A 16,682-nucleotide genomic window follows, 5' to 3' on the forward strand; every position below is an offset into this window, starting at 1 on the left:
TTAGTTGGCTCGGTCATGCTCCCTGATGTCACCCGTTTTCCAATTTCCTCCAGGTTCTCGGCGGAGCTGAATTCAGGTTTGCTGGAGGTCATTTCGCCTCCCGCCAACTTTTACCCAGACCTCACCAACCTTAAGGAGACATTTGGAGACTCCAAAGACAGAGTGAGGTAAGACCATGAATCATCGCTATCCCCTTTCTTTTTTTCCTTTACCCTAATTAGGCAAAGTGAGAATGACAAAACGGACGGCCTGAGTGCAGGCCACAGGAGGGAGATGTGATGCGACGACTGCAGAACCAGAAGGAGTCAGTGGGAGGGAGCAAGTGGGCAAGAGCTTTTAGTCAGCTGATTAGTATTCTACAAGCATTTGTCAAAGGCAGATCAAGGTCATCAGTACAGGCGCCCCTCCGCCTCTTGCTCCCAAAGCGCTCCCTCGCTCTCACAAGCTTCTGTCGTGGATGCTGTGCGTGTGCATGCCTGCGTGTGTGTGTGCCAGCACCAGATTGAACATTGGAGAGTGAAGTGTATTGCATAAGCCTGCTTGAATATGAGTGCAGGGGTAAACACTAATTGGGCCTTACGGACTATTTGGTATCCAAGCACGAGCAACAACGATCCTCGTGCCTCTCCACAGGTTGCCCGTAAAGCTCTTCAATTACATAATTAGAAACTAACATTGTTTTTTTTTTTTTTAATATATGTGTATATGTTGTTTAGATGGCGGACAAAGCAGAACCTAGACTATTCCTTTCTCATGATGTATGCAATCAGCAAAGGAATCTATTATGTTCAGGTAAGCCCTTGAATGACGGCAAAGGCTGCTTTTATTTTGACCGCCGATCTCAGTTCAAACCGAGGCTGCCACAAAGCAAATGCATATCGTGTTCATCGGTATCTGTTTCCTCTGGTTAAAACCGCAGTTTAATCCCTCTTGGATTTCTGCCACACTCATCTGTCTTTTTGGTGCTCTAATTTTTTTAAATGTGTCACCAGTACAGTGCAGCAGCTAAGGTCGAACACAATCTGTTCTGAGACGGGGGGTTTTCCCCCTCCATTAAAAAAAAAAAAAAAAGATTCCATAAAAATCGGTTTCATGATCCAACTGTCACCATCCGAAACCCTTTATCAACTGTATATAACATAACATTTAAATAATCATAATTATAAAAGTAAGATCATCCCTATTAGTAGGGCTCCACAATAAATAGTTTTGTGGCCGAAATCGCAATCTCGGACAATGCGATTTTATGATCGCCAAAGTTGCGTTTTGATGTTTTTTGTTTTTTTTGGTGGGGGCTTATCCCCCAAACTCACCAGTGAGCGGCTTGCTAATTGCGGATAGGTCACATTAACCTATTCTAAGCTGGTTAAAAAAAAAAGTCCTGTGTCTATATCACGCTTTCAACCATACTGCTGAAAGTCCTTTTTTTTTTTTTCGCAGCTGCGCAATTACAAGAGATGCTAAACTAGTTTGCTACTCGCCACGCAGGCGGACAAGGCGTCACTAAGCATGCAACTCGCCAAGCAAGAAGAGAGAAACCCAGCAAGAAGAGAGAGCTTGAGGCGATGGAGAAGCTATTGCTAATTGCTAACATGAAATGCAGAGTCGGGAAAGACCACGAAATAAGTGCTTAGGTGTTGAGCGTACTTTTCACAGAAGTCTGGCTCGGAATTTGTGAGGGCGGAAAGCAAGAAGCTATGAACAGAAAAATACTATTAGCGAGACAGATGCCATGTCCTATGTGTTGTGTTGTTATTTTTTTTTAAATTTTGACTTCAAAATGGCGCCGCGTGAGTGGCTGCCTTTCCAGCAGCTCCTATATTTTGTTGTTCTACTTCTTCCTTTTATAACTTTGCTGCTGTGAATTTGCCGGGAATTTTTTCATTGCGAGACTAATAACGGTTGACTTCTCTTATCTTATAAGCTCCAGTCAACACCATTTTCTGTCATGGTTGTAACTGTTACTGTACATATTAGTAAACATTACGCCAGTCAGCCCGCTTCCTTCGTGTAACTTAAAGTGCACGGCGTGTTCTCGTTGTGTCACAAAAAGCTAACGGAAAAAAACAAAACACAAGGGCTAATCCTTTAATGCTCGCTGAACCGACATTCGTGAAGTCACAAGTGTCAGAGGTTGGAATGCAGCTTTTGGAATGCTGAAATTTTTGCCTGACGGCGACCATACATACTTGGCAGTCTAACGTCTAATGCATGCGGTGTGTTATTTCCATTCTCTGCTCTCACCTGGAGGGAAGAGGTATTTCCATCCGCTTTTAGTTTGGTGTACACTAGTTCTGCTGTGTTTTCATTGCTCAATTCCAAACAACGCATCCCGTTCGTAAAACCCAACCTTCCCGCTGGTTGGTTATGGCTCACCCATGTTCGCCTCTGCTCCCTCAGTTGGAGGACGACATCGTGGCCAAGTCCAACTACTTTGCCACCATGAAGAACTTTGCCCTCCAGCTCGCGTCCGAGGACTGGATGGTCCTGGAGTTTTCTCAGCTGGGCTTCATCGGTATGATTTCGTCACACACTTGACAAGTGTCAGACTCACTTGCTACTTGATGCTCAAGGATGGTATATTTGTTGCCCCATCGGATTGTGTTCTCCTGATTGCAGCACCAAGTCCTCAATGTCGTGTTTATCAAACTCAAATGTCGGTTGCTAATGCGCATCTGTGCCAGAACCGCAGATTTCATGAATGCTTTTGCTCTGTTCTCTCCCACAGGCAAGATGTTCAAGGCACCAGACCTGAATCTTATCGTCGAGTTCATCTTCATGTTCTATAAGGAGAAGCCAATCGACTGGCTGCTAGACCACATTCTCTGGGTCAAAGTGTGCAATCCCGAGAAAGATGCGGTATGTTGTACAAATGTCAATTTTAACAAGAGTCTTTAAGTGACGAAATAACAATGGAAATGTCATTTGGAGGAATTGAAATGGAATCATAAAGGTCCGTGTTTGAATTTGGAAAGAATTTTCCAATAGCAAACAGAAACGGAAATAATTTGCTCCAGAGTTAAATTGTCGCCATCGTAAGACCTGTGTGCAAGTCATGTTTTAATGAACCTTCCTCACTTACTCATTTGTATACAAGAGGATTTCAGATGAATTGAAAAGAGAAAATAGAAGAAAGGGGGCTCTGGAGAGTGACCTAATTTCTTTGAGAGTGCGCCGGTGGTGGTGGTGGCGGGGAATACGATATTTTAATTGTTGTTCTACATTTCAATGACACTGTTCAACATTTTTGACAATGCAGTTATTTGCTCGAAAAAAAAAAAAGATAAATTGTGACGCCCTAACATCATATTAGCAGGCCGAGGTAAGATTTGGAGTGGAAATAACTGCAGTTAATAAAAACAATATTTGACAAATTGGCAGGTGTGACTGATTTGAAAGTCCGAACAAACACTCTTTGACGTGAAGCACTTTAAGAACCAATACTTTGGAGTAAGATGCCTCTTGTGGAAACTTTTCCTCTTTAACGTCACATATTCTTCTGTGGGAGCAAAAGAAGAAAAAAAAAAGATTCTTAAATTAGGCCAGTGTATGCTCGCTGAGTTGATGTCTCATGTTTTACTGACATCCCGTGTCATGACCTTCAAATCTCGGTGCGACTTCAGAAGCAAAACATTTCCTCGAGTAGCACACCTTTTGCAGCGTTGCATTTTCCGCTCTACGATGGCATCGAATGCATCCTGTCCTATTGTATTGCGCACTTCTTGGCTCTAACTCGTTGACCCTGTTTGACACTTTTCCAGAAACATTGCGAGCGTCAGAAGTCCAGCCTCCGCGTGCGCTTCCGACCATCCTTGTTTCAACACGTGGGCCTCCATTCTTCTCTCGCCGGAAAGATCCAAAAGCTGACAGTAAGTAACCCCCTACCCACGCAGCCGGTCCCATGCCACTACCGACCAATCCTGCCCACTTCAACGTTGCTCTCTGCTTTGACCCGCAGGACAAAGACTTCCTAAAGCCACTTCTCCACAAGATACATGTCAACCCTCCTGCTGAGGTTTCCACCTCAATGAAGGTAATCCTCCTTCCAAGCTTTTTTTTTTTTCTTTATAATTTTGACGGAGCTTTCAAAGACTGGAAAAAACTCTAAAATATGTTTCATGACGATATATTATTTTTCAACTTTGAACTGAACTCATGAAATAACTCTTTGATGGTATTCTTGTTTTTGCTTTGAGACTTCCCAATTTCATCTAAAAAAAAGGAAGTTGAGAATGGCTGTTGAACATTGCCGCTGTTAGAAATGCATGTTGGTCATATTCCCTCGGTTTTTAACAGCAAAATTTCCCGTCAGCAGACGACGCGCATGCAAACGGCAACATTAACTCATTCACTCCCAAAGACGCTTTTAAACGTCTTTTCAGAGTTGGTCTAGAATTGGCTGGTACTGAATGAGTTAATAAGCTTTCTGAAGACAGGAGGGGTTAATATTAACATTAAATGAAGACATAGTGGACCTTCATATCACAACATGATTCACTTAGCAAGATGACTGTACGGTTTAACATATCTTTCCAAATCCTGAAAGTTTTTTTTTTAATGATATAGATATATCATAAAATATAACCGGGCGGCCCGGTAGTCCAGTGGTTAGCACGTCGGCTTCACAGTGCAGAGGTACCGGGTTCGATTCCAGCTCCGGCCTCCCTGTGTGGAGTTTGCATGTTCTCCCTGGGACTGCGTGGGTTTTCTCCGGGTGCTCCGGTTTCCTCCCACATTCCAAAAACATGCGTGGCAGGCTGATTGAACACTCTAAATTGTCCCCAGGTGGGAGTGTGAGTGCGAAAGGTTGTTCGTTTCTGTGTGCCCTGCGATTGGCTGGCAACCGATTCAGGGTGTCCCCCGCCTACTGCCCGAAGACAGCTAGGATAGGCTCCAGCACCCCCCGCGACCCTAGTGAGGATCAAGCGGCTCGGAAGATGAATGAATGAATGAATTAATGAATAAAATATAACCTTTCATGATATCTTTTATGATTAAAATCTAACATTTAAGTTTGAAACCATCCAAAACATACATTTCTACGCTCCATGTCTACCGTGCTTCATTGTATGTCGCTTCTGTCAGGTTTATCAGGGCCACACCCTGGAGAAGACATACCTCGGGGAGGATTTCTTCTGGGCCATCACGCCTTCGGCGGGAGACTACATCCTCTTTAAATTCGACAGACCCATCTGCATCGAGCGGTAAGTGCGGCCGCTCGGAGCACTCGCTGCCCGCTAACTTCATTTCCAACGGATGCCATTCCCAGAGAGTCCGTTTCATCTTATATCTGCGTGTTTGCATGCCTCTCCTGGGGATCTCATCGGGCTAATGAGAGAACACTAAAATAAGCATTCTCGGGTCAGCCTCCACGCTCTCCGTGGAGATGAAGTAGAGGGCGGTATATGGATGTTGAATCTATGTATAACGACGGGTCACAGCAGGGGTGGGATAGCCTGCTAACAAATGCGTTGGCAAAGATGTCGCCTGACAAATTGTCAAGAGACTAGCGCTGTCACCCGCTCAGCCAGTAAGTGACTTTCTTATCTACTGTCGTGCATGCTTGAGCGATGTCCCTTATAGACCCTCGCTGTGCTCATGAGACAAGATCTTATCAGGAGGAAGACGATTCTTTTGTTCCAGCTTCCGTCTGTGCTTGTTAGCAGCAACAAAAGCCCCTCGTATTTAATAAGCCCATCTACCACTTCAATTAGCAAGTAGGAGAAAGTGCCAATCTTGAACCCCAAATTGTTTCCCAAGAGAATTACAGTATGAAGCTAGAAATGGAACGTTTGTGAACTATACCGGTGACTTGTCAAAACTTCTTACTGTGACATAATGATGAGGTTCGAGAAAGGACTTTAATTGAAATCTTAACAAACCTTACATCTAATTATACAAAGTAAACGTCGTAATCATCATAAGATTATATCCATCAAATCCGTCATGAACGGGGCACTGATTTGTCTCCATGTCAAATTCAGAATGATATTTGTTGGCAGGTTCCTGTTTCGCAGCGGTAACCAGGAACACCTGGGTGACAAGATGCAAAACACCACGGTGGAAATCCTACCCGTGTCCGTAAGAAAACACTCAGTCACACACAATCATGCGCATACACCCTGCAATGTGCCCGATCATCACATTACACTGTTTGGATCAGTTGCTTTGATGGCTGCAGCGTTATCGATTTGAAACTGCAATGTAAGCATGACAACACTGCCTGAGGCGATTGACTCATCAGTGATCATAGACCCCCCGCACACGAGTGCCTTTTGCTCAAATGACAAATCATTAACACTTGCTTTGACTCGGCTGTTGGGTAATTGAACTTTCCCTATTGTCAGGAACCTGGACTGCAGACCAAAGAGAAGTACAAACGAACCGAAGACCGCTTCTACAGGATCGGTACGTGTATATGCGTGTGTGTGCAAACACACGTAAACAGCACTCTCGGATGACGCGCATCGATCACGCACTTGAAAAGTATCTATCCGTGCTATAAATTTGATTGGGAAAAAAAGTTAATATAAGCATAAGACAACGAGAACTACAGGTATACATTGTGTATTTCAAAGAACCACATAATATAAATCTTTTTAGCTTAATGCTAACACTTAATGGTAAATACAATACCATCGCGTCACAGTGTTGTGACAATTTATGCACCTGAGGTTGGAGCACGAACCGTGGAGCAACACATGCAGACCGATAACATTGTGATACATGAAGAAAAGCTAATCTTACTGCAGTTTAATGAGCTTAGTCTGTACAGTTAATGAAGGTTTCATGATGCTGACATTTTGGTCCCGGAATATTCCATTTCCATTGTTTAATGAGTTTTTTTTTCCCCGATCTGTAATTTTCATTTTGGAATGTTTTTTTAAAGGTACTTTTTGCGGTATCATTTTTTTTACTCTTCAGAATGGCCTAAAATATCCATATATCATTTGCTGCGCCATTTATCCTCGTAGGTGAGCTGGAGACTATTCCAAGCTGACTTTTGTTGTGACTGGTCAAATGATATTTGCTGGGCACATATAGACTAACAACGTTTCACAACCACATCGACCTAGCATGCATGTTTTTGGCATGTGGCCGAGAGCAAGGCGTACTAGGAGAAATCCCACAGGAGCACACGGATCTGAGAATCTACATAGACATGGAAAAAAAAAACACAATTTTTACCAAGCGCATGTCAAATGCTTATTTTTTTTTAATGTTGTGACAATGTCAGATGAATGGCCTAACAATATTTGATATGTAATATTGCACTTGTACTTTGTGTTTGAACACATAGGTCAGTTTGAAAAGGGTGTGGCTGAAGGAGCTGTCGATCCTTCCTTCAACCCCATCCTGGCTTTGCGACTGTCCGTTCTCAAAAACTCGGCTGTTTGGACCATCATCAGTGAAGTAAGTGAATCACACAACAGGCCGTACATGGTCTGTGTCACCAATGCCGCCTTAACTGTATTTGACAACATCCTCTCTTTGTCTTATCAGATACATATAAAGAGGATTGCAGGCTGACTTTGGGGCAGGGCAGCCTTGAATCATCAGCCCCTGGGAGATGAAAACCTTGCAGACTGCTCATGCTGGGGCGTCAGGGAAGAGTGAAATCATGAGCCCACTTGGAGCTCATTATTTTTTTTTTCTTTTTCACCCTTTTCTTTCTGCGTCCCATCACTCTCTTACTTACCTCGTTAGTGAGAATGTGAATACTGCTGTCAGTAGGCAAAACAGCCGTGCCGTGTGACGGAATCATCCGACAATTTTGGAAAACAATCGGGGAAACCTCTCAGATGAAGGAGGACAAAAATCATGACGTCAGTCACCTGGCCACTGTCCATGCTGCCAAGCCACTCCCTTTCAACTCAATGCTGCCACTCTTTGGGCACGCTGGGGCATTGCACTCTTGACTAGCGCCACCAGCTGTTGCCCTTGATGGTGCCAGGAATGTATACCCGAACCCACAAATGAGGAAACGCCGTTTTAAGACCAACACCAGCCCCAACTCAAAAAATACTCCATTACCTTTAGAAAAGAAAAATCCTGCCTTCATCAGTAACAGTTAGCTAAAAAATTTTAACAAAAGAAAAAAAATGTGATGAAAGGCATCAAGTCTCTTATTGTCTGACGAGGATAGAAAAATCAATCGGACATTGCCTTGATGCTGTTTTTTTTCCCCCCAGAAGGAATATGCTGATAAATGAGTACAGTTACAAGGATCTATGAAGGTGACTTAATTTATTTGAAAATAAGCCTTTTAATTTGTACAAGAAGTAAAATATATTTTTGAATCTATTGCGAGATGTGTATGCTAGTGCGCCTTTTTGTTTTTACGTGTTTGTTTGTATACTGTGCATTTTCATGATTCTGACGGCTACACGGAAGCCGTCGCCCCATTTCATTACACTTGAAGCCGGTTGACATTATTATTTAAACGCAGAGAGATGACAACAGACTCCATTTTGCGCACCAAAAGTGGAGAATTGTGCCTTATATCAAGTTCCCTAAACGTGTATCGGCTATTTCAATCACATTTGCTAACACCTCACTGGCTGCATATAGTAATATTCGCATAACTATTATTATTGTTGTTGTGAAAATAGCAGACAGTTCACTCAGTGTTTGATGTGACTACAAATAAGTGGGTATCAAATTACATCCTAAACTGCTTTGCTTTGCACTGTGTATTCGTTGCGTCACCGTTGGGACCAGTCTTTTCATTCTTCCATGACCATTAGGACCATACTGAAGGGCGGTGGGTGCGTATCAAACGATGGGAAATCAACATTGAAAAGCAAAAGTCGTCACATTGCGGGACTAAAGTTGTAACATTGGGAAGAAAAAGTTAGAATATTTCAGAAGTTGGATTGTGGTTTTCGTAAAGGACAAAACACTGTAGTTTAAATGCAAAACAGTACAAGAGGAAAGTATTTTTCTGAGGATTTTTTTTCCCCTAACAAATACCGGGAAATGTCCAAATTCTGTTAATGCATCAGCCTTGAGTTCTGCCATATACTTGCAGTGGATAATCTTTTTGAATGTGTGTTCAAAACACTTTAATTCTGGTAAATTGGGGAGTTAATGGGTTGATTTCCATTTTATTTTAAAAAGTCCAAGTTCATGCTCCTTTCAACCTTTTTCACATTTCAAAACTGACTGAAAAGACTTAAGTTGTCCACTCACATCTCTTTCGTGTTTTGTTTTGTTTTGGAACGGAATGTCACGACTACTGATCGTTTAGGAGTGCACCTTTTTGTCCGAGGGCTTTAATGGAGCATCATCGAGTTCATTGTAAATACGAATATAAAAAGCAATGAAGCATCTGTTTCTGTCACTCTTCCATTTTACTTTAACTACTTCATTGAGATTCACATCACTTTTTTTGTTGTAACTTGTCATTTTAAATGGCAGTGGTCTTTCTTCAAGGGGGAATAGAAGTGCCTTTTGGTGAAAATGGACAACTGTAACTGTGTTGTTTACACGCACGTGTTCATACTTGACAAGTTTTTTTTGTTTTGTTTTTTGGGGCTACAGCAGGCTTCTCGATTACACTCTCATCTGATGTTTGAACAAAACTTATCGTAACACTTACTGGATTGTCTTTATGCCCAGAGATTGAACGAAATTGTTTGCACGTAAAAGCAAGAAAACCCCGTGCAAATGTGTTCCTGGAGAGTAAAGACGGAAAACTATTTCAGGCTCGAAACACCCCTCCCACCAAAACACCAATCGGTTTGTGTGCCTTCATCGTGTTATCTGTGTTGCCTGCCTCTGCTGGATTTTTTTTTACCTTTTTCATGGACATGTTTGAAATAAATAAGGAAACAAGTTCCTTTGAATGTCATTGTTTGTTTTGCGATTTTGTTCCACGCCCCCTCGCATAACATTTTTATATAAATGTACGCCAACGCCATCAAAGGATACATCTTACAAACATCTGTCTGCAGCTCGTAATCTCCATAAATCGATCACCACGTCTCTTGTTCGTAAATCAGGCAGGATCTATTGTGACTGTCATTTGCCTCATGCAGTGTGGCACATCTCGGCATAGTTGATCACGTGTGCCATTCATCCACGCCCGTCCATGATGCGTCATGATGCAAGAATTTGAACACGGCATCCATCCCAGTTCTTGCATGGCCAGCATAACGGACATACACCCATTAGGCATGGTTGTGATGCTGGGGAAGTCGACAGCACCGTTCCAGTTATTGTCAATATCCAGCAACCACAGAGCTATTGAGAGTAACCCAACATTTCAAAAGCCACAACAACCTGATCAACTATACGAAAGAATTACGTTGTACACGAGCCAAAGCATTCCATCAGTTACTGGTTTTCTGGGCCCCTTAAATGTGTTAAAACTGCACATTGGGTACACCTGTTCATTAGTAATGCTCTGTAATCAGAATCTTATAACACATCTGTGGTGTTTATAATTTCAGTAAACGCCGGTTTAAAATTGGAGCATAAACATTAGTACAATTCAGTTCAATGGGTGTGTGAATCTACCCTATTAGTTTTGGCCCAATTTTCATGACAGAAAACTATGACAAATGAGGAAGTAAGCGTAAAACTACAACCGTACCCATGATGCACTTCTTCAGCTAGCGTTTCCGTTTACCCGTCATGAAGCGCACTTTGAAAATGGCGGCCGACCACTTTCACAACATAGATACCTCGTCGCTTATCGCGCCGTTGAGTTTATTTGGATTAATTTAATACAAGGGTTTTCAATAGAATTTTCACAATGCCGAAATATTACGAGGATAAAGAGGAAGACACACGAGCCTGTGCTGGCATTCGAGAAGACTTCAAAGCATGTCTCCTTCAACACGACTGTGTCATTAAGGTAACCCTGACTTGCCCGTATTGTCCGCTTCTTGTTTTTTTTGGTTTATTAGTGTAACATTTTGTGAGTATAAATCAATATGTATGAATACTTTAGTATTGTCTATCCCAAAATGACGGTCATTGGAAATATTTTTAGTGGCCAGCATAGTAGTGAATGTGAGTGTGAATGATTCTTTGTCAACTAACTACTGAATCTGCCCTATGTTTGCCTGGCAACCGGTCCGAGGTGTACCCCGCCTCTCTCCCAAAGGATAGGCTCCACATCACCGGCGATGATGACATTGTTTTGTCCATATGCAAGGGTGCAATAAAAATATCTTTCTCTCTACCTTTTTAGGAGGGGAAGATGCCCAGTGAGTGCTTGAAAGAAGGTCATTGCAAAGCCCTACAGACGTCATTCTTTGAGTGCAAAAGGTCCATGGTGAGTTTGTAAAAACACGTGGCATAAAGCCCGTAAAATGACGACTCACATTCTCGCATTGTCCAAATGCAGCTGGACACAAGGTCAAGATTCAGAGGAAGAAAAGGATATTAAAGCACAAACATGGTATCACACAATTAAAGACTGCAAGGCCAACTGCGCCAGTGAAGCATATCCTTTTCCTCCTTGCTTGAACACGTCAAGACGTCAGGTAGCAAAGGACTGACAATTTTTTTAACGAACTATGGACTCTGGGCATGTATCAAAGTCGGGGAGTCAATCCTAAAAGAAAATCTGAAAAAAATTGTATTATTACAAAAAATATGACTTTCATAGATAGCAATGACTTAACTCTTGTAATATTTATTCCTGTCAATGTGGCCTCAATATTCCTTTGTGTGCTGCAATGAAGAATAAATGCAAATTGAATGAAACAAAAAATATGTTGAAGTTATTCCTCTCACACCCTCATGTCTGTGAAGTTTTAAAACAGGGCTTTCTAGTAAATTCAAATAAAATGACGATGTGTGCTTATACTTTTAATTGTTATTAATAGCTAATTACATTCATCATGCACTGATCATGTTAATTTCTCACTGAAATTATTGACAATCACTTAACAAGCTAGGGAAAACACAAATATCAAAATGCAGGACTTTATACATCTCTGCAGGTTTTGACATTTTCAACGAAGCAAATTACAAAGTCCCATCACTGGCACGCTGTACAGTAGAAATTTTCATGTGGTCCTTAGAATTGACCCGATGGCTACCCATGTTGTCCTTGGGGCTAAATAGTAACCGTTGGCGCTTTTGTTGTTGTTTTTTTTAAAAGACAGTACACATTTATCGGAGCAAAGAGAGGTATCTGTGTTTGTAGTACAGTATCGTCTCGCTTCTTAAACTGGGGTGTGTTTGCTTTTATCGGCATTGTGTTAACTTGATACAATAAGGATCCGATCTCGCTTTCGGAATGCTCTGTTGGAAAAGGTTGCCGTTGCGCTTTTGTCCTTCAAGCATTAGAAACTATTTCAATGCCGCCATCATCATCTCCTTAAACTTCTCCAAGTCCACCTTTTTCATAATGAGAGCCTTGTGAGTCTTTTTGAGGATGCCCTGCGTATCCACCACCATCATACCCCTCGTGTGCATGCCCGTCAGCTCCACGCTGACCGGGTAGCAGTCGCTCTCGATGACAAACGTTTCATCCACGGCGGCAGCCATGGCATAAGAGTCACAGGAGATGAAGCCGCTGCCGCCCACCCACTCCTTGCTGAGCGACGCCTTGATGCTGTTTCGCGTGATACGCGCCATGAAGCGAGCTTTGGCTGTGGGCTGTGCTAGCCAGGTGTCACAGAACTCCTTTTAGAACATGCCAAGCAAAAAGATCCGTGTTCAGATGGTTATATTCATGTCATCCGATACAGCACATTTACATGGAAAACACGTCTCTACTTACAAAATTTTCTCGAAGAATTTTTTTTCCCGGATCCAATTAATTTTGTAAGTAGAGGTACCACTGTAAAATTTGTGGGTTGTTCCATGCCCAATCAGGCCACTGGGTTCAATCATGCTGCTTTTGATTTTTGAACGAAACTTGGTGTACTTGTTGAGAGTGATGGCACAACACTAAATTTGACGTCAATCGGAGAAGAGGTTTGGGAGCAACGACTGATGTTTTTTTGGGCAAAAAGAGGCGTGGCTGCCTTTTTTTGAAACTTTGTATCTCAAGAACTATTGGGTCAATCTTCACAAAAGGGAGAGTGTTGGAATGGCAAGTCAACAATGATGCCAAATCGGCAATCATTTCCAAAATTGGTGCAGTTTAGTAACTTGACCTTTTGACCTAAAATGGATTCTTATCTGATTTGGGTGTCAAATTTATGGCTATGTCATAGAATGTTTGGTACGTGAAGGACCTGTTGTTAAATGCTCACCCAGGGCAGTTTGCTGTAGCAGGTAAACTCCCAGCACGCCAAGTAGGTCGGACAACAGTAGTCATTCAGCACGATGTACGCCGCTTCCGGATCGGCTGTGAAGTTGAACTCTCCGCACACTGAGGTGTTCCCTCGCGCTTCTCGAACGACAGCAAACGTGTCACTTCTAAAGCACTCCGCAGTAATCTATTACTTGTCGAAAGATGTGCTGCACGACTGACATTCGGTGTTGCCTCCCATGATGTAGAGCCCTCGCAGCTTGCTCGGCAAGGATGGATCCAACCTCACGGCCAGGGCCAGGTTGGTGAGTGGCGCCGTGGCGACCAGCGACACCTGGCAGGGATGTGCGAGAACCACACACTGGTCATAATATTAGGTACACCAAGAAAACCAGAAGAACAAGGTTGTTTTGAATGCGGAGGCAGACACATATTCAACTCCAGTGCAGTGAAAAAGTATTCCCTCCCCCCCAGGCCCCTCCTGACTACACCTTTCAGACCGTCTGTGAAAAAGGAATTGTCCCCTGAACCTCATAATGGGTTGTGCAACCCTTGGCGGTGTACCTACTATTGTGGTCCCTCACCTCTCCTGGGTTCTCATTGACGATTCTGATCATAGCCAGCACGGCACTTTCCTCCTGCACCAGATCCACACTGGGAGCCTTTGGGTCGGGGGCGTCTCCGAGGCCATCCAGCCCATGGAAGTGGCTCGAATTAATTGAGTTGCCAACGAGGGGCTTGGCAGCACCTTTAAACACTGGGATCTATCGCATGAAATAAAGCACTTAGGGGTTGACTAATGTATAACAAGAACAAAGTTGCCATGTTACAAGACAGAGTTGAAATATATTGGAGGTTTAAAAAAAATAAATCTAAATATCATGAAAATCAAGTTGTACTTAAAAAAATAAGTCGTCTTTTTACAGAAAATGTGCATTATGAGAACAAAGTCACAATATTTGAAGCGATAATACTTAACGAATAGTAATATTGCACAATAGTCCTACGGTCAATGTCCCAAAACAACTCGTGACTCAAGACTTCTGAATGTAACTGCTAATATGTAACTGAGTCTTGCTGGTTGGAGGACAAGCAAATTATTGTCAGACAGTTCTGTGACCTGTCACATGCGCGCTGTTAACTGCACTCATGTGAGGCTGCTTCTCTTCCATATCCTCATATTTCAAATTCAAACCAAAATGGACCCACGTCCAGCCTATTGCAAGCTTGCAGAACACGCAGGATGTTTCTGCACACGTTCTCCAACGTGGTGTTTCCGTGCACGCAGGTCACCCCCAGCAAGTCCACGTTGGGGGCGGCCAACGCTAACATGATGGCCTGCGCGTCATCCAAGCCACAGTCCACATCCACCAGCAGCTTCTTCCTCATCCTAGAGTCTTTTTTGGGGCAATTTAACAGGACAGTTACACAAATGGTGACCAAGCTTTTATGCTTGGAGAGCCAAGTATTTCTTTTAGTTGGTATTTGGTGTAAAAAAAAAAAAAAGACAACCACTGACTTGAGCGCCCACTTACCTTTTGGATATGAAAATGAACTGAGTGTCCTCAGATATTGAAAACAAAGATCAGTTGTTCTTAACCTTTGGGCAGAAAATTTAAAAAACAAAAAAGGTGTAAAACCGTTGCCTGACCCGCTGCTGTTAACAATAAAGCTACAGGTAGATGATTTACCCGGTAATGTCATAAAAGTTTAATTGTTACAAAAAATAAAGTTGTCTTTTATACATTTTTTTACAGGAATGAGAAGTATTCATTTTAATTAATTCATTTTCCGATCCGCTTATCCTCACAAGGGTTGCGGGAATGAGAATAAGAAGAGATAACCTTTATTTGTCCCACATTGGGGAAATTTGCAGTTACAGCAGCAACATTGGGGTGGGGACGGGGGTGGGGGAGATAGAGAAGAAACAAAAAACAGTGTTGCGTGCACAAAATAAATAAATGTTTCAGAAAACTGTACACATTACAAATATAAGTTGCGAGGTGGTTGTGCTATTTGCAATGATTACAGGTTTTCACCCATGTTTATTCAGCAGTCTGACAGCAGTCAGTAGCAATGAGCGGCGAGTAATACTACATAAAAAAAGTCATCGTGTTACGAGGATACAGTTCAAAATATCATGTCCCAAAAAGTAAATGATGGGAAAACCTTTTTTTTCCTGGGAAAAAAAGTCATTGTATAACGAAAAGAAACCTAAAATTTTAAAGTATGACTTCTATTTCCACAAAACTACATGTTTCAAGGAAAATACAGTTGAATAGCACATCAGAAGGGATACTTTTTATAGTCACATTTTTCTAATAAAAACTGTCATTGTATAATCGTGATAAAAGGCTGATTTTACAAGGGGGGAAAGACAAAGTTTGCATTTTTTTTCCAAGGAAATTATTGCCAAACCACTTAGCAGGTTATGAAAACAGTTATGTCGTCAATTAAATGTAAAGTACAAATTAGAAAGGTTTAAAAATGTTTATAATTTCTCTGCGTCTGATATGGAAATCTTACGCAAATTTACGATTTACCCTCTTGGGCTTGTTTATTCGGCCCAAATAATGAATGCACGGGCCGGTAGCACAATAGGAAATGCACAATGCATATAACGCAAAAAAATCATCTCGTAATGTCGTGAAGTATAGACGGGAGTTGGGATTACCTGCGTGAAAGGCTGCAGCACAAGACGGCTGGGCTCAGGGCCATGCAGGGAAGACAAAATAAATAGGAGACTCAAAATGGGAAGAGTTCGCACTCGGTGTATTTTTCAAACTGGTAAGCACGTCAACGTTTATGTTTTTAAATTGATCAAACCGGAGGTAGATGCACTCTAAAATCTTAAACAAGTTTGAGACATCTTAAAAATGACTAGTTTGTGTGTTTGAAAAATTGGTAAAGTTAGTACGTTGGGCTGCATTTAACGCAAGAGGATCTCCGTACTACATTGCGTCACTTCTGGTTGTTGCCTTAAAGGAAAACACACCTTTTTTTTGCCGCACTCGATATTTTCCATTGTTATTCCCTTTTTTTTGAAATAGGCTCATGGTACTTTTAGTCAATAGATATGAATGTATTACAATGTGAAAGTGATCACATCTGCTTTATCCTCTTAAATGGTCGCGAGTGTGCTGTAGCCTATCCCAGCTGTCTTTGGGCAGTCAGCGGGGGACACCCTGAACCGGTTGCCAGCCAATCGCAAGGCACACATAAATGAACAACCACCCGCGCTCATTATCACACCTAGGGACAATCTAGAGTGTTCCATTAACCTGCCATGCATGTTTTTGGAATGTGGGAGGAAACCAAAGTACCCAGAGAAAAACCCACGCAAGCATGCGGAGAACACGCACACTCCACGGAGGAAGGCCCAGGCCTAGTCTCAAAACTCGCACCTCTGCACTGTGAGGTGGACGTGCTAACCAGTCACCACCTGCTATTGGAGAATATAGTA

At 42.3% G+C, this 16,682-nt stretch overlaps 3 protein-coding genes and 1 long non-coding RNA gene across 4 annotated transcripts in view; 2 read left to right on the plus strand and 2 right to left on the minus strand.

The window, feature by feature from the left end:
• mgat4a (alpha-1,3-mannosyl-glycoprotein 4-beta-N-acetylglucosaminyltransferase A) overlaps window positions 1-8,796 on the plus strand; it is a 29,798-nt gene extending 21,002 nt beyond the window's left edge. Inside the window, exons 6-16 of the mRNA XM_052082255.1 lie at window positions 54-167; window positions 717-792; window positions 2,401-2,515; window positions 2,729-2,859; window positions 3,762-3,869; window positions 3,959-4,033; window positions 5,086-5,204; window positions 6,003-6,081; window positions 6,348-6,408; window positions 7,301-7,413; window positions 7,504-8,796. Of these exons, the coding sequence (XP_051938215.1) occupies window positions 54-167; window positions 717-792; window positions 2,401-2,515; window positions 2,729-2,859; window positions 3,762-3,869; window positions 3,959-4,033; window positions 5,086-5,204; window positions 6,003-6,081; window positions 6,348-6,408; window positions 7,301-7,413; window positions 7,504-7,530 (1,018 nt within the window). The 3' untranslated portion in view covers window positions 7,531-8,796. The remainder of the gene's footprint in view (window positions 1-53; window positions 168-716; window positions 793-2,400; window positions 2,516-2,728; window positions 2,860-3,761; window positions 3,870-3,958; window positions 4,034-5,085; window positions 5,205-6,002; window positions 6,082-6,347; window positions 6,409-7,300; window positions 7,414-7,503) is intronic.
• Window positions 8,189-16,682, minus strand: part of LOC127611648 (uncharacterized) — a 127,271-nt gene continuing 118,777 nt past the window's right edge. Inside the window, exon 2 of the long non-coding RNA XR_007965404.1 lies at window positions 8,189-9,063. This is a non-coding gene — a long non-coding RNA (uncharacterized LOC127611648). The remainder of the gene's footprint in view (window positions 9,064-16,682) is intronic.
• On the plus strand, window positions 10,617-11,725 carry LOC127611641 (cytochrome c oxidase assembly factor 5). Its single transcript, XM_052082334.1, has 3 exons — window positions 10,617-10,861; window positions 11,201-11,284; window positions 11,357-11,725. Exons 1-3 carry the CDS (start codon window positions 10,760-10,762, stop codon window positions 11,396-11,398), a joined length of 228 nt encoding a protein of 75 aa, XP_051938294.1. The 5' UTR covers window positions 10,617-10,759; the 3' UTR covers window positions 11,399-11,725.
• si:dkey-4e7.3 (uncharacterized protein LOC402865 homolog) lies at window positions 11,760-16,184 on the minus strand. Its single transcript, XM_052082279.1, has 7 exons — window positions 15,894-16,184; window positions 14,755-14,819; window positions 14,429-14,616; window positions 13,804-13,983; window positions 13,442-13,553; window positions 13,221-13,357; window positions 11,760-12,645 (listed from the first exon to the last, which is right to left on the minus strand). Exons 1-7 carry the CDS (start codon window positions 15,935-15,937, stop codon window positions 12,310-12,312), a joined length of 1,062 nt encoding a protein of 353 aa, XP_051938239.1. The 5' UTR covers window positions 15,938-16,184; the 3' UTR covers window positions 11,760-12,309.

Source organism: Hippocampus zosterae, chromosome 12, assembly GCF_025434085.1.
Source record: "Hippocampus zosterae strain Florida chromosome 12, ASM2543408v3, whole genome shotgun sequence".
In the NCBI taxonomy this organism is placed as follows: domain Eukaryota; kingdom Metazoa; phylum Chordata; class Actinopteri; order Syngnathiformes; family Syngnathidae; genus Hippocampus; species Hippocampus zosterae.

Bases quoted from the DNA above. Each gene is read 5' to 3' on its own strand.
- LOC127611641 (XM_052082334.1), top strand. From the start codon at position 10,760: ATGCCGAAATATTACGAGGATAAAGAGGAAGACACACGAGCCTGTGCT. The intron at 10,862-11,200 runs GTAACCCTGACT...CTACCTTTTTAG, and splicing joins AACACGACTGTGTCATTAAG to GAGGGGAAGATGCCCAGTGA. The intron at 11,285-11,356 runs GTGAGTTTGTAA...GTCCAAATGCAG, and splicing joins TTGAGTGCAAAAGGTCCATG to CTGGACACAAGGTCAAGATT.
- si:dkey-4e7.3 (XM_052082279.1), bottom strand. From the start codon at position 15,937: ATGGCCCTGAGCCCAGCCGTCTTGTGCTGCAGCCTTTCACGCAG. The intron at 14,617-14,754 runs GTAAGTGGGCGC...GCCCCAAAAAAG, and splicing joins TTCATTTTCATATCCAAAAG to ACTCTAGGATGAGGAAGAAG. The intron at 12,646-13,220 runs GTGAGCATTTAA...ATGTTCTAAAAG, and splicing joins GCTACAGCAAACTGCCCTGG to GAGTTCTGTGACACCTGGCT.